Raw genomic sequence first — 27,251 nt, forward strand, 5'->3', positions numbered from 1 at the left:
TTTTTCAATATAAATATTCTCCATCAGCATCAGAAACCTAAACAGCATTGTTCTAATACATGAAAACCAGAAAGTAAAACTGTCTATACACAGTAACTCACCAGATAATTTTCACTGTCCAAGCTGAGTGAAATGCAAATTTTATACAAACCTGATACACAATGGAAAGTATTTACAAATTACTCTTTTTGTTCACTTAACTGATTTCCAGATACAGCAGAGATTAAAAAGTGGGAATTCATTCAATTACACCCTTACCTGGCTGTAAAGTGCCAAAAATGTATCCATTTCTATATTCTCCAGAAGATCTTCAAGCACCACATCATTCCATTGCTCTTCTTGTAAGCTGAAGGGAAAGATGAAATTAGTATTATCTTCCCAGGCATAGTATTTCATGGGATAAGAAATCAATGTCCAAAATTCATCCATTCAGAAAACATTTTACTGGCAGATTTTGTTAAAAGCTTTACCACACACCTCTTCAAACAAACTAAGAACACCACACTTCTTCCCCTTTTCTCCAAGAGCCAGACCCTGCAGTGTTACTGTCCAACATATCTGACGACAGCAAAGCATCTCATGTGTTCTGTTGTGGCTGCATAGTCCAATCTACAAGGAGCATAGGAATGAACCAGTGTTGCATGGGAACGAGCAGGCTCCGGCTGAAGACTTGGCATGAAGCTTGGCCCTTTTTTCAATCAGTTTTCACACCTGTCTTTCTCAAAGTATTTACAACCTTTAGCAATAGTTTCTCTCCATTCTAGTCTGTTCTTGGCTATGTCTTCTAAGTCACCTATATTTATGCTGTACGAGTTGAGATTCTATTGAAAATTTTTGTTGACAACTCTTCCTGAGGTTTCCGAGTTTCAGTTTACTATAGAGGATGTTTTTCAGGAGTCTATCAGCACTCATTTTGATATCATGACCTGTCCATCTAAGATGGGCTTTAATAATCCCTGTAACAATGCTGGTTGTTTTTGCTCTTTCAAGGATGTTAATGTTTGACACTTTGCCTTGCCAGCAGATCTTCAGAACAGAGCAAGGAGAGTGACATCTTTGAGACTCTTATCAGAGCCTGTACACCAACCATGAACAGCACAGGGGGAATATAAGAACAGTTCTGTTCTGATTTGGATGACAATCAAATTTATACCCAGCGAAGACAATCTTCTACTTCTGGGAGACTTTAATGCTGGACGGAGTTGGAGAAGAAATGAGACTTGGAGTGGTGCAATAAAAAACAGAGTCAGAAAAATGAAGAGCAATGGTCTCCAGCCACTCAGCAAGTGTGCAGAGCACGAGTTACAAAACTCAGATCTGAAGCATCTTCAACACACGCAGATAGTTGATTCCCCTCTCCCCCTGTGTCCTTTTCAAAACTCACGCACAATACTTACCAGGTTGTGAGTCTTCTCAGGCTAAGAGTTGCTCACTGATAACTGATTATTTTCTTTTTTCAGACTCAAGCCCAAAGACATTTTTTTCATCCTTCTGGGTCATTTGGACCTGGGTTGGACACTTTTTGCCTCCACCAACTTTTCAAGCTAGATTGCTCTACTTGCTGTTTCTTTAAAGGGCCTGCTGAGAGGTTAGCTTGGACTTCTGTCCTGGGGCTGGAGGGAGGGTAATGACCTACCTACCTACTTATTTTCCCCATTCTTCTGCAGCAAGACATAGAAACATTCCTCTAGATCCCACTGTGGACTGGCCCTTTAACACTTAAAATAGCTCTGGGGATTCACACACACCAGACGGCAAAGGACCCAATCTGAAATTCTTGCTCCAGAAGGCAGAGGACATGGCTCCTTTTGAAGCCTGTCAATGCCACTCCTTACAAATCAGTCCAAGTGACATCTACTTAGTAATGCAAAGCTCTCTCTCATAGTGCTACATGAAACTCAAGGCATGTGTGTAACTAAAAATGGCCTCTTTCACTAGAACAATTGGTTTATCCTAGCAACACTCGTAACAGAAAAGTATATTCAATGAGCAGCAAAATGGATGCAGGTGGAATTGAAATTCAAGTGGCTTGCATCTGATTGGAAATATGTTCCCAGAGACTGTGGCTTTCATTCTGTTTTCTTGAGCCTGAGTGAACTGGAACCAACCCTTGTCTTGTGCTTGATAATGTGGGGTATTAGCATTAGCCCACTGGTTGAGCCCAGAAAGACTGATTGTAAGGTAAGGCACTGCATTTCAAATACATTTTCACAGTCAACAGATTTATTATTATTGAACGGATATATTGCAATAGTGCCCAGAATCCTCCAGCAGAATAGGGTGTTCTTTATGAAGACGTAAATCCTTGCCCTGAAGAGTTTATAGAATGAATGTTTAGCTTGCTGGTTCTATATGGTACGTTACATTCTCTGAAGACTGCTTGCAATGACTAAGATATAGAAAGGGGGTCTTACTTAATATAAAAAAGCCTTACCTTTGCTGATGCAGATTTACTAATTGCTTACACTTATTCAATGCCTGACACAGCAGAGCAGACACCCGTCTCTCTACATTAATTTCCACAACTTCATCTGAAAGTCCCAATCCATCTGGAGTCCATCTCTGCCTATTCAATAGGTGCTGCTGCTGAGCCGTCTCCTTATGTAACATTTCATATTCCAACTTTCTGTCAAGTTCTTCAATCTCCTAGAGTTTGAAAATGTACAGTGATAAGAACAATTCACAATTCACCTTGGAAGAACAATTTTCATTTGGAGTTAAGAAAAAGATGGTATCATTGGTTTGCAATATTACTTTATTCTGTTCTCATTCTTTCCAATCGCTTGTGATCACTACACTTTCCAGTTCATTGTGACGGCTTCACTAAACATGACTAGTATGCAATGAGCATCCGAACAATGCTTCAAGATACCAGTAAATTGTTGCTGTGCTAAAGGGCAATACTGTTTGAAACCTTCCAACGTAGAAGACACTTGGAATGTATAATATCCATATGACTCAGATTGAAACGTCAGACAGCTACCTCATTTATAAGCAGGGTAAAGTTACTGAAACACAACGTGAGAAACTCATGCAGACGATTTTTAGTTATACTAAATCAACTACTAATACTAAAAAGGTTTCAAATTGGAAAATATTGACTACTACTCAACATAATAAAATCAGAGTAACAAAACAATAGCTCTACAGTCAAACAAGAATCCTTCCTAGAAATTGTTTAGGAGGCCTCGCTTAATAGTGTCATTTTAAAAATCCTTGTCTTAACTGCATAATTAATACGACAGACAGGATAGCTGTGTGGTTAAGCCATTAGACTAGGACTAAGGACATGGGGTTCAGTTCCTGGTTCTGCCACAGACTTCCTTTCTGACCATGCCCAAGTCACTTAAGATCTCTGTGCCTGTGTTACCCATCTGTAAAGTAGAGAAGATACCTGACATCTGGTAAAATTACTGGTTTCAGAGTAGCAGCCGTGTTATTCTATATCCGCAAAAAGAACAGGAGTACTTGTGGCACCTTAGAGACTAACACATTTATTTGAGCATCAGCTTTCGTAGGCTACAGCCCACTCAAGTGAGTTCAACGGCAATCAATCAGAACTATGCAGTACAAATATTCAAATTAACATCAAGTTGAGTAAGCACCTGTTAAAAACAAACTGCGTAGTTGGATTCTTTTTATTTACCTTCTTATCTTTAAGGCTTTAGGGTTCACATGAGGAGAGGTGACACACACATTCCCGTACACCACTCTCTCACACAGGGGTGACCAACCGACCCACCCCTCCCTATCCGGCGCTCTCCGCCCTCCATGCCTGGCTGGGCCTCTGGGATGGACCATCTGTCCTGGTACCTGGCGCCACATCTTCCCAAGGCAGCATATGGGGAGACATGCAGGGTCACATGCCTCCCATCCCCAGATTTCTGCTAGGGTTCACACCAGAATGTGGCCAGCAGCAGCCTTTCAGCACTGTGCGGGAGGGAGGGGACAGGAGCTGCTTCCAGCCTTAGAGTGGGAGGAGATGGGGAAGGGATGACCTGGCCCTTGTCTTTGCAGAGCTCATCTCTTCTCCCTCACTCTCCCTTCTGTGTGGCTGGAAGCAGCTTGTCTCTTCCTGCCCACACAGTGTCGAAAGGCAGTTAACACTTCCAGGCTGCTGCTGACCACCGATGTAACCCAGCTGCCTACATCTACAGCCTGGGTAGGAAGGAGTTAAGCCCTAAGGATGCATTGTGCATCAGGGCCCAGGGAACCTGACTGCAGACAGCCAGAGAGGTGACTCAGCAGGGGAGAGTGCCTAGGGGACTGAGCAGTCCTGCGCTCCCTGGGGGCAAGACCCAGGGCGGGGTGTGTGTGTATCTGAGTGTCTGTGAGAGAAGAGGGTACTAATCCCCTGCCCCCGGGGCTGCCGTGGAACCTGCAGGATCGGGGCATGAACAGGCTGGAAATTGCAACACACACACACACACACACACACACACACACACACTTCCCTGTGCCAGCGCTGTGCAGGGCTTTGGCACATGCAGGGCTTGGCTCCTCCTGGCCAGTGCCCTAGGCTGGATGGTCTTGGGCTTTCCCAGGGTGCCGGCCCAGCCAGAGTCAGTGGGGGAAGGAAGGAGTCTGCCGGTGGGCTGAGCGCTCTGACCAGGACTAGCTCTCTGCACAGCGCTGTGAGTGGGACTTGCTCCATTGGGGGGGGGGGAATAAGGAGGAGCAACGGGGCTGGGGTGGCCAAGGAGCAAAGCAGGGAGAGGGCAGTGAGAGGGGGAGCACGTAAAGGGCTGATGAGTGGGTAGCAGAGGCAAGGTAATCGGCAGCCGCCTTGCACCTGCCCGCACTCACCCGCCGCTGCAGCGCGCAACCAGTGTCGGCCAGTGTGGGGTGCAATGGCGGACCAGCAGGGGGAACGGCCGGCTCTCCGCGCTGCATCTTTGCCTCAACACCAGCCTTGCACACCCACTCCCATTGTCGGCTACTGGACACCTCCCCCTCCGCCCTCCCCCTGCACCACTGGTGGGTGGGAGGCTGGTGAGCAGGGATCTGGCCAGCACTGATCGGGGGGGAGGGGACAGAAAGTATGGGACAATTTCCCCGTTTTTAAGAAAAAGTCAGGACGTCTGCAAGAGGACTTAAATAAAGGACTGTCCCTTTAAAAACAGGATGTCTGGTCACCCTATCTATGTTCAGCACTTAATACAATGTGGCCCTATGCACATCCATAACACAAATAACAATAAATGCAGACTAACTGCTAGTGCCGGAAATAAAAACATGCTATTAGTAGAGAGATTAATGAAGTTAACATACAGTTAACCATTCATTTGTTCTACTGAATGGTTACATCAAATGAGTTACAAGCTATCATCTGATGAGGTGTTAGTGGTTTTTAATTAACAGGTTTCTAAGACTGTAAAAAAAATGTAGCAACAGGCAGGGAAGTTTATTCAGCAGGAGACAGTCTACATCAGGGGTGGCCAACCTGTGGCTCCGGAGCCACATGCAGCTCTTCAGAAGTTAACATGTGGCTCCTTGTATAGGCACCGACCCTGGGGCTGGAGCTACAGGTGTCAACTTTCCAATGTGCCGGGGGATGCTCACTGCTCAACCCCAGGCTCTGCCACAGGCCCTGCACCCCTACTCCACCCCTTCCCACACCCTCCTCTGAGCCTGCAGTGCCCTCACTCCTCCTCCCCCCCCCAGCCTCCTGCACCCCACGAAACAGCTGATCGGGAGGTGCAGGGAGGGAGGGGGAGGTGCTGATTGGCGGGGCTGCCGGTGGGCGGGAGGCGCTGGGAGTGGAGTATGGGGGAGCTTGTGGGGGGCTGCTAACGTATTACTGTGGCTCTTTGGCAATGTACATTGGTAAATTCTGGCTCCTTCTCAGGCTCAGGTTGGCCGCCTCTGGTCTATATAAACCAAGCAAAACAGGTAGCATAAGCACAAATAGTAACAAACAGAAACTTCTCCAATCTAGAGCTCAACGCAGCCCTCACAATCTGGATAAGAAACCCTACATACTCTCTCTCTCTCTCTCTCCTGTGTCTCCAGCAGCCCTATTTATACCCCTTCCTCTGAACACCTGTGCAAGTGCTGGAGTATTAGCAACCTGGTAGTGTCTCAGCATACTGGTTCACTGTTGTAATTATTGTATCGTTTGTATTTTTGCAGTGCCTAGGAGTCCCGGTCAAGGATGAGGACCCCATTGTGCTAGGTGTTGTACAAACACAGAACAAAAAGGAGGCCTCTACTCCACAGAGTTTACAATACAAGTATAACATAAGAGACAGAGGGACACAGACAGACCGATGGAGAAGTACAAGGAATCAATGAAATATCATTGGTCAGCATGACAGGCAGTGGTCTCAGCACAACAGCGGCCTAACTGTTATCAAGTTTTTTTTGTAGGCATCACAGCTAAAATTTCAAAACTGGCACTAAATAAAAATGAAATTACTTTTAATGCTTTAATGAGCATTGATCTTATTTCTCTTGTCACTGTAAATAGCTATTACAGGTTTAATACAACGTTTCATTAAACAAACTCAGAACAGCATATTTAAACTAACATATTGTCACTTTAAGAAAGGCTCTCCAGAGAGGACAGTATTAAATTTTAAATAGGAGTTTTCACAGTGGTATCTGTCTAACGATGCCCTCTAGCAAAAAGGTTTAACTTTAAAAAACCTATTCTGTTTGTTCTGCTTCAGTGCTCTGCCAATTCCCACTTTGATAGTCACAAACACACACACACTTCCCTATGACTATATAGCATCGAACTAAAAAAACTCAACAGGATTCTGAAACTGCCAAATCTGTAAAAAAAATTGATAAAAGGAAACAAAAGTTTTTTCTGAAGATTTTGTTATTTGAACTGTGTGCACATGCACAACGGGAGAGAGAGAGAGAGAGACAGTATACACTCTGTGTGCACAATAACTCAAGCTTATCACATGACCGGGCAATTTATCACATAGCTCTCACTACCATAAATGTGACAAATTTTGCAAGTTGGTCATGAAAATTATTTACTAGTCTTCACTCAGAGTTACTCCCCTGCCCTTTACTGTTTGACCAAGATAATGAAATATTAGTTACCTGTTAAAAATATTATTTCATCTTATCAAGAGAGGCTGTGATATCAACTGGGGCCTGTTGGTGCTACCGTAATACTAATAATAAATATAATCTTTCTAGCTATAATATTCTTATCTTCTGTTTAAACAGTACTGTAACTTTCTATCTGTATTTCTTTCACATAAAGATTTCATATAAATGCACCCCCCCCAAACTATAGAAATAATGGGTCAAATTTTCAGCTAGTATAAATCAATCTAGTTTGATTGCAGTCAATGAAGCTACACCAGCTGATGATCTGGCCCATGAAGAGTTTACCCTTCTCAGCACTTTGTTACTTACAGGATTATGTGCCTCTAAAATTTGGGTACACTCTGATTCCGATAGTATTTTTGATGTGCTCAATTCTTCCAGAAGCAAAGCTTGTACACTTATGATAGCGGTGTAAATCTCCAATGTTTTGGACTTCTTATCAGTCTTTTGGAACTGTAAAGCCGCAATGGACTCTCCAAGTTTATTCTCCCGAGAATGCAACTGATTCTCCTTTTCAAGCAGCAACTCATTATGGACCTGGAAAATAATGAAACACCAAATGTAATAAGATTAACAAAGACCTGATATATATATATATAGATAGATATATGTAATTATAATTATTTGGCTGCCACACGATCGACATAATATGCAAGGAAATTATCCGGCGTGGGGTGAAGAGGAGGAGAGAGAAAAAGAACAGTCATTGCTTGTACATTACTCAACACATAAAACTATTAATTTTATTTAAAATATTTGTGTTTTCTTTAAAACAAAATTCAGATTTCTTAGCTACAGTGGTCATATACATAAGTTTGCCTTAGATAATATTGCCTCAGAATTTCATGTAAGCCCCACAATTCACTATACTTGGCGAAAAACTGCATATGCTGAAATGGGGGGAGGGATAGCTCAGTGGTTTGAGCATTGGCCTGCTAAACCCAGGGTTGTGAGTTCAATCCTTGAGGGGGCCACTTAGGGATCTGGGGCAAAAATTGGTCCTGCTAGTGAAGGCAGGGGACTGGACTCGATGACCTTTCAAGGTCCCTTCCAGTTCTAGGAGATTGGTATATCTCCAATTATTACCTTTATTACCTATCATTATCTAAAGTAAGTGACAACTTTTTCAGTGCATTACTATCGTTACAGAACCTTGACACTTTTACTGTTTCTATTACTGTGTAGGACAGCCCCCTGTGCTCTCCTTGTCTTTTTGTCCCATCCATGGTTGTCTCTTGTCTTAAGTTTAAACCATAGGCTTTCTTGGGAAGGGACTGTGTTTTAGTTTAGCACAACCCTGGCCTCCCAGTGCTAATGCAGTACAAATAATAAAAACTAGTATCTATTGCAGAATGGGAGACTCATAGGAGACATTTCAAAAACTTTAATATGTTTTGGATGAATTTATTGCCACCAGTGATTATGGTACCTGGTAGCCACATCTGGAACCTTGAACGTATTTATGTTCTTCCCCAGGCCTGCATCAGCCGATGTCTGCTTCTTTGCAACACCATGGGGGATGGGATTGTTCAGTTACCTTGACTTGGATTCAGTGCTCAGATGGTTACTTCTCTCCTATTTCTGCCTTACTTGAGACTGAAAAATCTCTGTGTATGTCACAGTACAGATAATGGGGAAAAAAGATCCAATGCCTAGCAGATAAAAGTGTCAGAGGAGGTTTTTTTCATCTAACACTGGAGGTGTTCAGAAAATTCCCAAGTTTAGTAGTAGTTCTGGGTATTGTGTGAGAGACAGTGATCTTGTGGATAAAGCACAGGGAATCAAGAGATCTGAATTGTAGACCAATTTTTTCCACACAATCTTCCTTTATGGTTTTGAGCAATTCACAAGGGCACAAATTTTCAAAATTGTCCACTAACTTTTGGTGCTTAGGTTTTCAGAAGCACAACATTAGATATGCAGGCCTTGATTTTCATAGCTGCCAAAAAAATCAATTGAAGTCAGTGGGAGCTGTGACTGCTCAACACCTCCAACATCAGGAGCTTGGTATCTTAAATCAGGAACCCAAAACTTGAGGCATTTCAAATTAACAGACACTTGAATATTTGGGCCTTAATCTCTGTATGCATGTTCACCTATCTGTAAAACAGGAATAATACATTCCTAATCCAATGAGTTAATTATTATTATAATCCAAGGATTTAATTAATACTTTCCTAATCCAATGAGTTTTTTTTATCATCATCACTACCACCATCACTATCATCATCCAAGGACATAAATTATTGCTTCTGAACTGCTCTGAGATTCTCGGATGTAAGGCATCATACAAGTTTCGGGTTATAAAATATTGAAGTTATTATTTATCAAAGGAGTTGTGTTTAAAGTTAAATTAATTCCAAGGTGTTTCAAAATAATATAAATCCTTCCTTCTCTCCAATAAGACATTTTGTTGGATTGTCTCCTTGTGGTGAGCCCACCACTCCTGTTAATGGCAATGGGAATTATGCGTTAACATGTGAAGGAGTCTATGGGCCTGATGCTCAACTGGAGTACACTGGAATAGCCTGAAGCCTAGACTGAAGTCAATAATTACAATTTACACCACCTGAGGATCTGGCTCTATATCCCTAGTTATCTCTGCACTATGAACAGAGACAATGCATAGTTATTCTCAAACTTCATAACCATATCACCTGTCTACTTATGCTAATCAGAATTATATGAAATAATATATTAACCCCATTCATTACCTTGTAAGAATAATTTAGCGGACTGTCACAAGGTTTTTCAGAGCCCTAAAATGACACTCAGGTAATGTGATGCACATAAATTTTTCTCTGGCATTATTACTGACAAGACTGCTGTCGAGAGTGGATTGCATATCATTCAAATTTTGTTATCCAATATAGAAAGCTAAATTCAAAATGTGATTTGCAACCAAATCTTATTCAAGAGGATTCACATGACATTATCTAAAATTTCCATTGAATTATATGGGATGTCCTTGAACACCAGAGGAAGAAAGTTATCTGCAGAAAATTCTTCTGGCCATCATCAACTAAGCCTAGCAGTACAAAGCATAGGTGCAGACTCTCTGTATGCTCCAGGGCTGGAGCACCCATGGGGAAAAAATGGTGAGTGCTGAGCACCCTCTGGCAACCCCTTTATCAGCTCACCCCCACACAGCACCTCCCGCCCATCGGCGGGCCCCACAGATCAGCACCTCTCCCTCCCTCCCCCTGCTTCCTGCCCAACACAATCAGCTGTTTCATGGCACGCAAGAGGCTCTGGGCGGGAGGGGGAAGGAGCGAGGATGCGGTGCGCTCAGGGGAGGGGGCAGAACTGGGCAGGAGAGGCGGAGATGGGTGGGAAGAGGTGGGGTGGGGGTGGAGCCTTGGGGAGAAGGGGTGGAGTGGGAGCGGGGCCTGGAGCAGAGCCAGGGGTGGAGTACCCCCTGGCACTTTGGAAAGTCAGCCCCTGTGGTACAAAGCCCTACTAAAGAGGCAAGGTGCATGCAACCGGTACATTCTAGATATTACTAGAATAATTCTGCCTTAACAGACAGAAAACGTATCTTAACCCTATTGTTATTCAATATAAATCTCTTTCTTAAAACAATAAAACAAAGCAAACATGGGGGAAATATCCGGAAAATAAGAAATTGTCCCTTCCTTCCCCACAGAACCTGTAGATTCTGCAGCCCTCAGCTGGCAGCCCTGAAATGAAAAGAAGGCTTTAAGTAAATGCTGCTTTCATAATTTCACAATATTGTGAAATTTATGAGGGCCTCAATTTTGATGGTCACGTGGGACGACATATAAATTCTGGTTCTAGACTATCAGGGAAGCTTACTTTGAAATAAACTGACTGGCTGTGGTGATACAGTGTTGTCAATTTCCATGGTTTTATTGTGAGTCTTGTGATTGCTGATGTTTTTCATTAAAGACCCAGCTCCTGGAATCCATTGATTACATAGGAATCTCAGTTTTCATTAAAATAATACAATTTTAAATCCTTATGGTTGTGGAGAAAAGCTTGAAAAATTTGCCAGAAGGAAAACAAAAAGAATGCAACATTTATTATTTTTAAAAATTGCATGATTTGGGGGCCCAGCTCATGGTTTTTGAATGCATGGAGTTGGTACTGTTTTGTCTTTGCTTATGCCCTGTATTCAGTTTACCACATTTTTCCGTGACAGGAATAAAGAAGAGTTGTTTCATGATCATCTTTTCCCAACTGTGCAGTCAATACGTTCTCTGTACCTGTATGCATCTCAAGAAGATCAGACAGTTTTGCAAAGGGGCAGCTGGAGTGCGTCAGATGTTTAGAATGCTGCAGACAGCTCAACATGTGGGGGAAATTGCCAACCTGCACAAATGCTTCTTTACAATACTGAAACACTTGAAAAAAACAAACCATAACCACAGTAAGTCTCAGTACTGGCAGAGGAAGAAGCAGAGGGAAATGTCCCTTAGAGACCTTAAATACTCCTCTTGTGAAGAAGGAGAGTCCAAAATGAGGTTAAATGGCTCCACTGTCCACTTAGGGTATGTTTACATTGCAGTAAAAGATCATGACTGACCCAAGTGAGTTGATTTGGGTTTACTGGGCTATAAAATTGAAGTGTAGATATTTGGACTCGAGCCAGAGCTGGGCTCTCAGATCCTGCAGGGGGTGGGTCCTACAGATACACTGCAGTTTTTAGCCCCGAAGCCCAAGCCCTGCAAGCCCGAGTCAGCTGACCCAGACTCAGACTCCGTGCCGCAGTTTTTTTATCACAGTGTAGATAAAGAATCCAGGATGAGACCTGGGCCTTTCCCCTCTAGAAGCGGACTGGACCAGGGTGTTGGGGGAAATTTTTAGACTTTTCAGAGAGGCCTTGACCAGTGAGGATAATGCAGTTTACTGAGTCCTACGGGCTGAAAAGCACGGACTTGCCCTTGCAGAGCACGTCCACTGGTGTGGGAGGCCCAACAAAGTAAATCCATATTCTCAGCACTTTCCTCCTCGCAGAGCAAAGGTCTGCAGGCTGGGAACAACAGTGGCAGAGCCCTCCTGTTATGGCTCCTGAGGTCTCCTTACACATGGTGCATGCACTACATGGGCTTGTTTTCTGCTGATCTATTTGACTGTCTCCACCATAGGGAGGAAGGGAAGTAGCTCAGCAGCTGCTCTCATTCATTCATCTCATACATGAAGAAGGGTTGGGGGCAGGAAGGGCGAGTGAGTGGGAAGAATACTGCTCACTGCTACCCCCAATACTATCTTGCAAAGCCAGGATGCTAAAGGATAAAGCCGGATTGCTGAACTAATGTTGTTTTTGAATAGCCAGTGGTAGAAAATGGGAGTGAAGGTGGAAGGGGTGTGGGCAAACCTCTGGACAAATCTGAGCTGCCTCTATTATCTGGAGAACAGCCCAAGTATCTCAGTCTGGGCCCAGACATACCAGTTTCTCATGTTTATGTCTCAGTTTGTATAAGGGAGAACTCAAACTACAGAAAAGTCTGTATATGCTTTGCAGAAAGGTAAGAAACCTGTTAAAATGGAATTGAGGCCCTTTGTTCTCTGTGCAATGCTTTCCATTGAAATGCTAATAACGTCACCATTTCTTTCATATCCTCACAATTCAGCAGTTCATGAGCATTCAGAGATGTATACTGCATTCCAGCGGCCCTGATAGGAAATCAAATAAAGATAAAAACTTCCACAGAACATCATGCAAATCAGGATTTTGATTTAGATTATACAAGACAGCCAATTCCATGAATCGGAATTTTTTTTTTATCATGTCAAAGTGAACTTCCTTTCAAAATTCAGAATGTTATTTCAAGATACTCTTACTTATGAACTAGCTGTGTAAGAAAGGCCAGGTGGCAGGACTGTGCCTTACTTCAATACCGAGGCAAAAAAAATGAACGTTTTCTTAGCATATGTCTACGCTGCAATCAGAAGTGTGGTTACAGCACACGTAGAGAGCTCTGATGTAATTAGCTCTAATAACAAGAGCAGACAAGCTGCCGCAGCTTGGGTTGGGTATGTACTTGAGCAGTTAGCCTGTGCTGCCACAGCTTCACTGCTATCCGTACCCATGCTAGCTAGATCAAAGCTAACTCAGGTGTGTCTACATATGCTGCAGGGATGGAGTTTAAGGCCAGAGGGGACCACTAGATTGGAGCTCTGCCGGCACAGACTCTTCTCTGCACACAACGATAAGACCCAGCGCCTCCTGTATACTCCATGCTGGAGTGCATTTGTGGCCTTGAGTCTCCATGTGCCGCAGCTGTGCTGACGAGCTCTCCACGCTGATCAAACAGGAAATGAAAATTCAAAAGTTCCCGGGGCTTTAATATGGGAGCAGCTGTTGATTTTACAGGCCACTTAGGTGGGCGGAAGGGACTTGGTAGTGTAGACACATACATTATTAAATCGACCTAACACAGCTTATGGCTGTGGAACTCTTTGCTAGAGGATGTTGTGAAGGTCAAAACTAACAGGGTTCAAAAAAGAACTAGATAAATTCGTGCAGGATAGGTCAATCAATGGCTATTAGCCAGGATAGGCAGGGATGTTGTCCTTAGCCTCTGTTTGCCAGAAGCTGGGAATGGGAAACCAGGGGATGGATCACTTGGTGATTACCTGTTCTGTTCATTCTCTGTGGGGCACCTGGCATTAGCCACTGTTGGAAGACAGGATCTTGGGCTACATGGACCTTTGGTGTGACCCAGTATGGCAATTCTGATGTTCTTATGTCGACCTAACTTTGTAGTGTAGACCCAGGCCCTAGTCTGATCTCCTGTATAGCACCACCCAGCACCTGCACACTAACCCAACTGAAATGAAACCAACTCACAGGAAACTAGAATATTATGTGCCACAGGCAGAGTATAGGAAAGACTAAGATGAACCAGAGGCCGAGGCTTCTGCAATGGCAGGGAAGAATTATATGACGTATACCCAGATAATCCTGGCAAGTGACCTGCATCCCTATGCTGAAGAGGAAGGCAAAAAAACCCAACCCCCATACCCTACATATGGTGATCAGTTAGACTCCGAGCTTGTAAGCAAGAACCAGCCAGCCAAGTGTCTGAGAAAGAGAATGTTCAGTGTCACCTCAGAGGCCTTGACCTACCCCACAATGTCCCATCTCCAGCTGTGGCCTTCTCCTGATACTTCAGAGGAAGAAGATAAAAGAAATCCTCTCAGAATACATGGGGGTGGGAGGGGAGGGAGAATCCCTTCCTGACCCCTGCTGGTGGCTGGCTGAATCTCTGAAGCATGAGCTTCTGGTTTATAATCTTGCTCCTGAAGTGAGCCCCAGGGCTGTCGAGCCCTGCCCCCTACCATCACAAATAACCCTATCATACAATTACACTCAGAAACGTGTCCAGCTCTCTCTTAAAACTTATTACGTTATTTGCCCCTACAAATCCTATTGGGAGACTGTTCCAGAACCTCACCCTTCTGATGGATAGAAACCTTCTAATATCCAGCCAGAATTTGTTCAAGCCCCGTTTATATGTTTGTTCTTGAGCCAGCATTGTCTTTTAGCTTAAATAGCTCTTCACCCTCTCTGGTATTTACCCCCTTAATGTATGTATAGAGAGCAATCGTATCTCACCTCAGGTCTTCTTTTTTGCTAGGCTAAACAAGCCAAGCTCTTCCAGTATCCTCTCATAAGATAGGCCCTCCATTCCCCTGATCAGCCTAGTAGCTTTTTTCTGAACCTGTTCCAGTTTAAATTAATCTTTCTTGAATATGGGTACCAGAACTGTACATGGTATTCCAAGTGAGGTCTTACCAGTGTCTTGTACAATAACATTAAATACTTCTCTATTGCTGCTGGAAATGCCTCATACATCCCAGGACTGCATTTGCCTTTTTCACAGCTGCATTACATTGGTGGCTCATAGTCATCCTGTGATTGATTCTCACACACAGGTCTCTCTCCTCCATCGCTTCCAACTGATGAGCCCCCCTTGTAGCAGAAATTCTTCCTATTAGATCCTAAGTGCATGACCTTGCACTTTGTACAATTGATCTTCATCCCATTTCTGCAACGCCAGTCTTCAGGGCCACCCAGAACTTCCTGTATAATGTCTTGTCCCCATCTGTACTGATGATGCCTCCCACCTTAGTGTCATCAGCAAATTTCATAAGCACACTCCTAATTTGTGTCAAGGTCATTAAAAAAAATATCAAATAAGACTGGTCCCAAGACTGATCCTTGAGGAGCTCCTAGTAACTTCCCTCCTGTCTGAATCAGAGTCTCACCTCTGATTACACTGTAGACCTACCTTTAGCCTGAGCATATTGACTTGCAATGAGCTAAGTCTTCTTTGTAAAGGGTGCTGGACAAAGTACTAATGATTTGGGGTGCTTCAATTCTGGGATGCCCAGCTTGAAACAAGAGGCCAAAGGTAAAATCTTGGCCTCACTAAAGTCAGTGGGAAAACTCTCAAGTGCAGTTACAGACCAAGAACTGAGACACAAAGAGACATTAAGGACCAGATTTTTAAAGGTATTTAGGCGCCTAAAGAAGCAGATAGGCACAGTCATACCTTTAAAAGCCTCGCCCTAAGAGATTTGCTCAAGTCATGCAGGAAGCCTGTGGCAGAGCAAGGAACTGAACTGTAGTCTCTCAAGTCCTAAGCCAGCATGCTAACTGATTCTGTTATGCCGTCCATTAAACATATTAGGCCAGTTCCTCAGCTGGTGTGAACAGTTGTAGGTCCACTGATGTAGTGGAACTATGATAATTTATGTAAGTTGAGAATCTGGCCCATTGTTTTCTTCCAGCTTTTATATACAAGTGCAGGATACTAACTACCAGAATTCATTTTATTTTTGCAATATCTTCAAAATGAGAAAAACATGCTTGAAGCATGATTTGTTTCATATGGTACAACAGCAGTAACATTTGAGGGGTCTCTGTGGGGCAAGGGATGTCTTCAAAGAGGTTTATAGTGCATCTGTAAAAAGCTACGCAAAATTATTATGACAGAAGTATAAACACAATAGGACTAAATGTTTCCCTCTCTTCACAGGAAGCTCACTTTTAGATGTAGGATTTAATGAATTATACATGCATGAAGTCTGGAAGTGAATGAATGAATAATGCATGGATGAATGAGTAAATGACTGATCATCATCAATACAGGTTTCAAACTCATTAAAATAAATAATGAATAGCAAGAAAATACAGCTCGATCTCTCACGTTCACTTTAAAGCTGAGGCAAGGATGTGAGCTTTGATAGTTGTGGAATTCGAAGGGAAAAAAAAGTGACAGTCACTGGGAGAAGTATACACACTTTTGTTGCAACTCAGTATGAGAATCAGATGATTCAACATTGTAAGGTTTTGTGGCTCTCCATCCAATTTAGTATATTATATGAATTAGAAACAAAATAGCCAGAGGAAGTAGAAATTTGGATTCCACTTGCATGTTATTAAGCACCATCCACAATAAGAAACATGTTATTGTATAATGGGGATACACTCAAGTGTGTTCAGCCACTTTTTATTTATGTACTTCAGTGGAAGATGGGTCAAACTCTGAATCCCCAATTAAATAACCCCTGGCCAAAAGCAGAGGACTACTGTAGCACTAGACAGAGTAAACAAGCATATAAAATGCTGGTTCCTACTATAACAATCTAAAGACTTTAAGGTCAGAATGGACCATCATGATCATTTAGTCCAGTGGTTCCCAAACTTTAACAACCTGTGAATCCCTTTCACTAAAATGTCAAGTCTCGTGTACCCCCTCCTAAAAATGAATATTTCCAGGGATTTTCTCCTTTACCCAATATAAATTATAAAAGCAGTGCTTTTGGAAATATAAAAATTTGTTTTTATGACATGCTTATTACACACTATTTATTAATTATTTATCATTGCAGTATTTTTATTACATTATGAAAATGGCAACACGCTTCCAAGATCTCACTGTAGCTTGTATCATTTTGAATAAGCCTGTTATTAAGACAAGGCTCCTAGGTTTCATCAAGGAGTATCAGATGTGAAACAGCATGAAGGTATTTAAGAAGCCAACTCAAAGAGTTCCTCCTACACAAGCAATGAGGTCTTGAGAAGTCCAGGAAAACAGTGCATGTTACAACAAAGCTTAAACTTGTTCTTCATAATAATTTTAAAAACAATAATAGCTGTCTATTTAATTTTAAAAATAGCAAAAAATATCCACCTCCCTTTCCATTTCTTATAAGAAGTTTTGAATGTTTAAATCTCCTCAATGTGATAGATATGCTTGCTTTGATCTGCTTAACTCTTGGAAGTCCAGGGGCTCCAGACTGCTGGCCCCGTGCTGCCCGGGATCCCTAGGGACTGCTCTGTTCACCATTAGGGAATTTTTTTTCCCAAGAATCCCCTGTAACATTTCACAAACCCGAGTTTTGGAACCACTGCTGTAGTCTGACCTCTTGCCCATCGCAGGCCACAGAACCTCACCAACTCACTCCTGTAATAGACCCCTAACCTCTAGATGAGCTACTGAAGTCCTCAAATCATGGTTTAAAGACTTCAAGTCACAGAGAATCCACAATTTACAGTAGTTTAAACCTGCAAGTGACCTGTATCCCATGCTGCAGAGGAAGGCGAACCCCCGCCCCCCTAGGGTCTTTGCCAATGTGACCTGGGGGGAAATTCCTTCCCAACCCCATATATGGTGTTCAGTTAGACCCTGAGCATGTAGGCAAGACTTACCAGCCGGACACCTGGGAAAGAATTCTCTGTAGTAACTCAGAGCCCACCCCATCTAGTGTCCCATCACTGGCTGTTGGAGAGAGTTGCTGTTAGCAGTCACAGATCAGCTAATGCATTGTCGGCAGTTTCAGCATACCATCTCCTCCATAAACTTATCAAGCTCAGTCTTGAACCAAGTGAGTTTTTTTGCTCCCACTGCTCCCCTTGGAAGGCTGTCCCAGAACTTCACTCCTCTGATGAAAAAAGAATGAGGAGTACTTGTGGCACTTTAGAGACTAACAAATTTATTTGGGCATAAGCTTTTGTGGGCTAAAACCCACTTCATCAGATGCATGTAGTGGAAAATACAGTAGGAATATATAGATATAGATATACACATACATAAACACACACACACAGAGAACATGTAAAGATGGGGGTTGCCATACCAACTCTAACGAGACAAATCAATTAAGGTGGACTATTATCAGCAGGAGAAAAAAAACAGAACAGCCTATTTCAAACAGTTGACAAGAAGGTGTGAGTAACAGCAGGGGGGGCAATCAGCATGGGGAAATTTACACTCAATTACAGACCTAAAACTGGCAATTCTTCAACAAAAAAACTTCAAAAACAGACTCCAGTGAGAAACTGCGGAACTGGAATTAATTTGCAGACTGGACACCATCAAATTAGGTTTGAATAAAGACTGGGAATGGACGGGTCATTAAACAAACTAAAAACTATTTCTCCATGCTAATTTTCCCCCTACTGCTACTCACACCTTCTTGTCAACTGTTTGAAATGGGCCATCCTGATTATCACTACAAAAGTTTTTTTTCTCCTGCTGATAATAGCCCATCTTAATTGATTTATCTTGTTATAGTTGGTATGGCAACCCCCATCTTAAATGTTCTCTGTGTGTGTGTATATATCTTCCTACTGTATTTTCCACTCCATGCATCTGATGAAGTGGGTTTTAGCCCACAAAAGTTTATGCCCAAATAAATGTGTTAGTCTCTAAGATGCCACAAGTATTCCTCGTTCTTTTTGCTAATACAGACTAACATGGCTACCACTCTGAAACATTTCTGATGGTTAGAAATCTTTGCCTAATTTGAAGCCTAAACTTGTTGATGGCCAGTTTACATCCATTTGTTTTTCTGTCCACATTGACACTTAACTTAAATAACGCCTCTCCCTCCCTGGTATTTATCCCTCTGATGTATTTATAGAAAGCAATCATATCTCCCCTCAGCCTTTCTTTGGTTAGGCTAATCAAGCCAGGCTCTTTGAGTCTCCTCTCGTAAGGTAGGTTTTCCATTCCTCGGATCATTGCTGAAAATGCATCAAGTTATGCGTCTTCAACATACTCTCCTGCTGCTGATTCCATCTGCAATTTCCTAATCAACTGACTTTCTTTAAATGTAACTGAACAACATAAATCCATTAAAATAAGCCCTTCGCTTGAAACCATTAACTTTCAATTTCCATATTCGTTACGGACTCTAGTTGCTACTAGTGCCATTTCTCTCTCACTTAATTTTTACAAATAAAGGAATTGATCCTAAGATGCACTGACCTTCATCTTTAATGAGGTCTATAATTAATATTAATTACTACTTGCAGTCCAAGAGGCCCTAGTTAGGGACAGAGGCTCATTGTGCTAAAAGTTGTAAATATTTTGTGCTTGATTTCTGTAAGTCCTATAGTCTTCTTGCTTATCTGCAGAACAGCACCAGACTCGTATTGGATCTCTTTTATAATGCCTCTTGCCTGTCTTTTGTCTTGTACAACTGCCACTTCCTCATGCCATGTACATGGGACAGCTTGAAAGCTGAGCAACTAAGACACAATTAGAGAAGAAAGGACATATCCTGTTTGAGTCCAACCTGGAAACCTACATAACAGATTTGCAGGCACCTCTCAGAATCAGGCCTCAAAACTCTTTCCATATCCTCCCAACACATTACCTCCTATCTATAATCCTTGCTCTCACAGCCCTCTTGGAAGACTGTAAGAAAGACTATATCCCCCTGCTCCTTTCTTCTTCAGGCATCACTTCTACTCACTGAGTTCAGGAGCCTTCTGCAGTACTGAGCAGCTCAGAGCCAACTCTCACACACAGCATTCAAATTGTCAAAAAAAAAAAAACCTCAGCAGGATAGTAGGAAGTGGCAGTAGTCAATGGAAAAGTAGTAAGATTTAACATTGTTCCATTTTTACATTTCTCCCCTGCCCTCCCGAATTGATCATAAAATTTTGGATGGCAATGGTGAGTGAGAAGAGGAAAACCCTTTATATTAAAGAAAACAAATATAAAAAAATACTAATGGGTAGGAATTTGAATGACAATGAATTGCAATGGGAAAGAATAAAAAACATTATTTATACTCACAAGATAAGGCTTTTTGTTACATTTCTGGTATACTAGTGATAATATGTGATCATTTTCCTTAATAATAATCTACTTTCCTCATTGGGATAAAGTAGGAGGCCTTTGGTAGCTAACATGCAGCTCAATTCAAAAGAAGACAGGCAAGGACATTACAAAAGAACTCCAGAGCGAGCCTCATGCTGTATCTAAATTGAAATAAACTCTTCATCAATTAAATGATAAAAAGGGCTATAGAAGTTACACAAATCAAGCACATTTACTGCCTCAAAATATTAGTGTCACATTAAAGCAGAACTGTCCATAAATAAAACATACCGCATCCAGTATTTCCTGTTCCCTTGGGCCCCCTGGTAAAGGATATACAGATTGCAGGAAATGTAATCAAACAAACTACACTGTCTATCTTAATTATATGAAAACTAATCTTAACAAGGCAATCATTTAACAGATTATTATTTGTATTATTTAGCTATGGTATTCATGTGACATACTATAGTATCTCAGCACCCACCTCATAATGTCTAGTGACAAAACTACTGAGTTGAATGGACAGACAGTGGGCACCAAGGGTTATTTTTACCCCACTTCTGATAGGTCTATTGTGCAAGGTAGCAGCAGCAGCAGCAGCTGTGGAAGTCATGCAGTGGGTGTGCACCTCCTGTGGGGTGTTCAACCTGCTTCACAAGGGCTCCTTGTGTGTATGCACATTGAAGAGAGTGGAACATAGGTGATTCAGAGACATGTGGAGCCTGGGAATCTGCTACAGTACTGACACTCTATTCTCTACCTGCGCGGAGGTCATGGAGGGTTAGTTTTTCCTGGCACAGGGAGAATTCCTCCACTTCATGCGCCCAGTGCAACCCAGCTGTTCAGGCTGTTTCAGTAGGAGGATCTGAGTTTTAATGAGGGAGAATTTTGGTGATCTATGTGAAATGAGGTAATGGCCTACACTCAGTTCCTTGTGGACAGATGTTCCTATCATCATCACAGGCATCCTTGTTTCAGTAGAGAGGTCAAGGATCAAATCAGGCTGGAACCTGAATCATTCTCTCAGCCTTGAAGTGAGCTTTCTAGAGCAGAGTACTTCAGGCACACTGGAGGGGCTGAGAGGGACATGTATTGTTATACCCTGATCTGACACAGATGTACTGGAGGGAGCTCTCTGGATCTTGCAGGGAATCCCTCTTTAAAATTCTGCCACCCTGATTTCCTTGTATCTGCTTCAGTTCATCCCTAGGTTGATACTCTCGAATCGCCCCTGTTAGAATAGACTTATCTATGCTGCTCCTAAAAATACTTCCAAAGAGTAAATTATTTTTCCTTTAAAATAGAGCAAATGTCACATATTTTGAAAACATTTTCCTAGTGGAAGAAACTTTCTAGGTTGCCCTATAAGCATTGTTACTGAAAGGGGCAAGCAAATTGATAGATTCCCCAGTTCCTCCAGGCTCGTCTTGGTCAGTACATGCACCTCTGGGACACTGGGTTTGCCTCAGGCAAAGATGAGACATTTTTCTAGAAGCTCATTGTGTGTGGCAGCTTCATCACAGTGTTCTTATGATAAACAGGAAACACCGGTATTCAGATATGGGAACTTTCCACCTTTCACAGGAACAAAATGAACGCTAACATTTACAACAAAAATCACAAAGTGATAATCTATTTTAAATGCAACGTAATCTTGACAGTCCAGGAGATAAGCACAAAGAGAGATGAAATATTTTACATACTTATGCATATCACAGATGTATAGACTTTAAGGCCAGAAGGGGACCATCATGATCATCTAGTCTGAGCTCCATGTCTCTCTATGTCTTGGTCTTGCATATATTTATAGGAAATTATTGTTATTTTGTAATTGTTGAGCATCAATGTACAGAGCTGTGTACAGAACATTTACATTTACCTTGCTCAAATTTTCATCTGTAATCAGTTCTTCATAGATGCGAATTTTATCCTCCAAAGATTTTTTCAGAACATCTATCTTATTTCTATTCTTGGATCGTTGTTTTTTGATATTGGGCTGTGGCTATAAAAAAAAAAGTCATCACATCATTAAATAATTTTAAAACTTATATGCCATTACTATGTATTAGTATTATTACTATTATTTGTGGGAAATTCCTCAGTTAATAATACAAAACTGCAGTCTTGACTTTCATGACAAAATGTTCCCTGGAAATACATGTTCTAGCTATACCTTTCAGAGGACCCATTCGGTAATTTCAGATTAAGCCACAAAATATTCCTAACTTTTTTGAACGTAGGTTTACATATTTATCCCTTCCATGAAAAGAGGATGCAATTGCCAAGTTGCATTATTGCAATTTTGTCCTGCTAGCACAGGAGTGACAAATTTGGTTTTACACAAGCATTTAGTGAATGCTATATGCAATGATTTAATGACATTTTCCTCATCCTTTTTCAACGCCGTAAGAAAAGAACAAGATATCATATTCATTTAAAATTAAATTGTTTTCAAAATGCACTGTATGAATCACAGATGAGCCATAATAATATTAAGGAGCACCCTACTATGTAATCTGATTATTCTTGAGCTTTGTATTCTTTACAATGTACTCTCAGGGAAAAGATAACATCTGTTCAACTATAAGGCTCTGCAAAGTCATTTCCCTTTTCAAATACGGAGCATTTTGGAAATCATTAAGGTTTTGAACTAGGCTAATTCCTAGTGTCCTCTTCCCTATCTGTTCCCCTTTCAGTAGGCAGCATATCTTGCTATTTAACAATGCGTTCTCCCAGTAGTAAACATGCTCATCATGCTCCCTATGGTAAACACGTTCACGTCCAAGAAGGCTAATGGCATTTTGGGCTGTATAAGTAGGGGCATTGCCAGCAGATCGAGGGATGTGATCATTCCCCTCTATTTGACATTGGTGAGGCCTCATTTGGAGTACTGTGTCCAATTTTGGGCCCCACACTACAAGAAAGATGTGGAAAAATTGGAAAGAGTCCAGTGGAGGGCAACAAAAATGATTAGGGGGCTGGAGCACATGACTTATGAGGAGAGGCTGAAGGAACTGGGATTGTTTAGTCTGCAGAAGAGAAGAGTGAGGGGGGATTTGATAGCTGCTTTCAACTACCTGAAGGGGGTTCCAAAGAGGATGGATCTAGACTGTTCTCAGTGGTACCTGATGTCAGAACAAGGAGTAATGGTTTCAAGTTGCAGTGGGGGAGGTTTAGGTTGGATATTAAGAAAAAACCTTTTTCACTAGGAGGGTGGTGAAGCACTGGAATGGGTTACCTAGGGAGGTGGTGGAACCTCCTTCCTTAGAGGTTTTTAAGGTCAGGCTTGACAAAGCCCTGGCTGAGATGATTTAGTTGGGAATTGTTCCTGCTTTGAGCAGGGGGTTGGACTAGATGACCTCCTGAGGTCCCTTCCAACCCTGATATTCTTTGATTCTATGACTATGCTCTTTGCTCTCCAGCCCGCAAGATAACACCATGAGTATTGAAAATGTTTTCAAACCTTCACCTAACATACACTGCTTGTCCTGGATAGAATGCCTTGATGAGCTCCATGTACTTGGATGAATATGTTTGTTGAGACTCCCATGTTCTCTAGTCATATCAGTCAGCTTCAAGGACGATGAATGGGTGGAATGAACCTTTTCTGTCAGCATAGACAACTTGGTCTTCAAAGGCTGGTTGGAGAGCTGATACAAAGGGTTTCTCCAATACTTTCATGAAGTGTGCACCGAATATCATATAAAGCATAACTTAATGCAACAGGGAAGAGTATATCTCCACATTCCTTCAGTATGTGAGCGACACACTTCTTCAGCATCCCATGTAGTCTCTTCACTATCCCATTTCTTGGGAACGGTACACAAATTTATAATGTACTGTTACCAATACTCATCAGAAAGCCTTCACAGTCTCTTGATACAAAAGGCATCCCATTATCTGAACAAAGCTCTCTGGTAGGCCAAACACAGCAAATAAAATAGTGAGGCAAGAAATGAGCTCCTTTAAGGTGCCTTGTGAAATTATTCGGGCTGTCGATTAATCACAGCGAGTCCTGTGGCACCTTTAAGACTAACAGACATATTGGAGCATAAGCTTTTGTGGGTGAATACCCACTTTGTCAGACACACACCAGACTAACACGGCTACCCCTCTGATTAATCACAGTTAACTCACGTGATTAACTCAAAAAAATTAATCACGATTAAAAGGTGAAATGTCTTCCCACTAGGTAAACCCTGAGGTGTATAATTGCAAAAAACATCGCAAAGACTTGCAGTTCAATCTGGGAAAATGTCACTTATGTTGAGGTGAGAGTACAGGATGTAAATGTAACTGGCAGTCCCTCCTGGAACAGAACTGCACCCAGCCCCCATTTGCATGCCTCACTTAGAATCACCATGGGTTTCTATAGATCAAAATAAGCATGGGATTGGATCCACCAGAAGGCTTGATGCGGGGTTTCAAAAGCTTGCTTTGCTTTTTTAGTCTCAACCAACTGTCTCTGGCTCTGGGTTAAACCCCACAGCAGCTTAGCAAGGGCACTAAAATGGGGCAGAGCACAACCACCTATATATTGAGCTAGGCCACGGAACAAACATAAATCAGTATCGAAGCAACAGCTTGTAGCTTTTCAGGCATCAGTTTCACACCACTGACCAACAAAGAATGACCTAGAAACTCCACAGCATCCTTTGCAAAACTGAACTTGGCCCAATCAACTTTATGCCAGCTTGTTGGAGTTGGGTTAGCATCAGATCCAGAACAGCATTATGCTCAGGAACGGTCTTAGCAAAGATGAGAATGTTATCTAAATATCAACATGTACCCTGGATATTATCCTGGTGCTGAGAGACCACTCTCTGTAATACCTCAGGAGCAGAGACTAAGCCAAAAGGGAACTGTTGATAGCAGTATTCCCAAATGGTTTGCTGACAAGTCAATAACAACTGCACACTTTCAGGTATTTGCCAATAACCAGATTGATAGTCCAATGCATAGAAAATCCGGGATCCACTTACCCACCAAGTCACCTCATTGAAGGCAATTGAAACTGTTCATGTTTAACATACGCCTCTACCCCGATATAACGCTGTCCTCGAAAGCCAAAAAAATCTTATTGCGTTATAGGTGAAACTGCATTATAGTGAACTTGCTTTGACCCGCTAGTGTGCACAGGCCCCCCCGAGCACTAGTTTACCGCGTTATATCTGAATTCCTGTTATATCAGGTCGCGTTATAATGGGGTAGAGGTGTATTTATGAAGGTCCCTAAAATCTGTGCACAATTGAATATCACCACTCTTCTTGTATATGATCACACTGGGTGAGATCCAATCCTTCCACCTCCCAAATGATACCAAATTCCGTTTGGATCTTCTCCATAAGTGCAGGAAGTATGCAACGTGCGGACGGTGCACACTTCCATGTTCAAATGCACCTGCAGAGAGTATGCATATCCTCATGCTGTCTCTGAATGATACTTTGCATATCCCCTTCTGTTCTAGCCAACATAATCCTACCCGAGATATCCTGTGCAAGTTCATAATACAAAGATGTAAGGAAAATAACGGAACCGCATATGCAGCTGTGCCTTTAACTATGTAAAACTTTGCAGTCAAGGCTATGCCCTTGTAGAGTGCAGAGCATACAGCTTTGCCCACTGTCTGCAAGGCATATAAATGTTTAGAATTTGTAACTACCATTGTCAGCAACTGTCCAGACTCTAAACTAACCCAGAGGGGAGAACATTAAGTTCAGCACCTGTACCCACCATGCACTTCAGCAGTGTGCCATTAATTTCAGGATACCAGCTGCAGTGTCTTACCACCTGTGAAGATCATACTAAAGGAAACATCAATAAAAGAGGTCTCGTCCGGCTCCACATTCACAGGCCTCACATCTTTGTGAACTAGTGTACTGCGGTGCACTAATTTAAAAAGTGTCCTTCCTTCTCACAAGCCTGACTGGGCAAGCAGGGAAATTGGCCAAGTGACCCATACTATCACAGGAGAAACAGTGAGGAGCTAGCAACTTTCGCTGCTGAGGCTATGGTACGGGAATAGGTAGCATCGTAGGATTCTGGGTGATGGAAGTAGGAGGAGCAGCTGATGGCTTAAGAGGAGACACAAAGGTAGCAGCAGTCTGAAACACAGAACAACTTTCACCCCAAGCGCTAGAAAAGGCCTCACTCTTAGCAACTGTCACATCAAAAGTTAGCATTCTCGCATCTTCAGCCAGTAACTGTTCATCCTGGGTGGTCAATCAGAAAAACATCCCTGAGCATGATCATCATAACATCCCCAAATTCACAGTCCCTGGCCCATCACTGCAAATGACATGCAAACTTGTGTATGGTTTCGCAGGGCTGCTGGAGAGCTTCAAAAAACAATTTTCCTCTTTACCAGAACAGAATCTCCAATGCCAAAATAACTTGTTGCAGTTGCATCAAAGGAGGACTTGGGCTCCAGGAGCTCACCATAAATATCAATGCCATCACCGCCTAAGCAGCCAGGGTAACCTGGGTGCATCGGGGAGTTGTAAAATCTGCAGATAGCTCCAAAAATTCGGAATAAAGTATCACCATCGAAGGCTGTGCCAGCAGCATGGGTTGCAGAACAGAAGCACTCGTCGCCATGTTATGCTCTGATGCACCCCAGAATAGCAATCCAAAAAACCACCCCGAAGTAAGACATGCCAGTAGACTGTCAGTCAAAACATGTACTGACCATGAACTGGTAAGGTCAGCAATAGTCTGAATAAAACTTGATAACAGTCTGAATTGCAGATATGTAGTAGCTGCACACACCCAACTCTAAGGCTCTGTGTGCACGCGCATAAACAGGAAAAAGAACACTGAATTCAGGTAGCAGGAACCAGGAAAAAAAACAGAACAGGGAGCAGGAAGGCAACATGCACACCAATCATCACAAGAGGCACTATGCTAATGTGTTGGACTGGGGGAGAGGCCAGGATCCAGCTTTTACCTACAGTAACTGACAAATAAAGCAGGCCATACAGTTGGGAACTGACCCTAATCACATTCTGCTTCCAAAACACATGAAAACCAGCATGTGTGGGGAAACCCACTCCTGAAAAGGAGACAGACCGTAAATGTACACATTTGGGAAAT

General features: G+C 42.4%; 1 protein-coding gene across 11 annotated transcripts in view; it reads right to left on the reverse strand.

Annotated features, from left to right (window-relative positions):
• The window catches only part of EVC2 (EvC ciliary complex subunit 2), a 150,040-nt gene that overhangs the window by 19,730 nt on the left and 103,059 nt on the right, over positions 1-27,251 (reverse strand). For all 11 annotated transcript variants that reach the window (XM_039540430.1, XM_039540429.1, XM_039540427.1 and 8 more), the window contains 4 exons: positions 22,039-22,161; positions 7,381-7,608; positions 2,435-2,646; positions 259-346 (listed from right to left, as the gene is read on the reverse strand). In XM_039540430.1, coding sequence (XP_039396364.1) covers positions 259-346; positions 2,435-2,646; positions 7,381-7,608; positions 22,039-22,161 — 651 coding nt within the window. The remainder of the gene's footprint in view (positions 1-258; positions 347-2,434; positions 2,647-7,380; positions 7,609-22,038; positions 22,162-27,251) is intronic.

The sequence above is a fragment of the Mauremys reevesii genome, linkage group 5 (genome assembly GCF_016161935.1).
Source record: "Mauremys reevesii isolate NIE-2019 linkage group 5, ASM1616193v1, whole genome shotgun sequence".
Classification (NCBI taxonomy): Eukaryota; Metazoa; Chordata; order Testudines; family Geoemydidae; genus Mauremys; species Mauremys reevesii.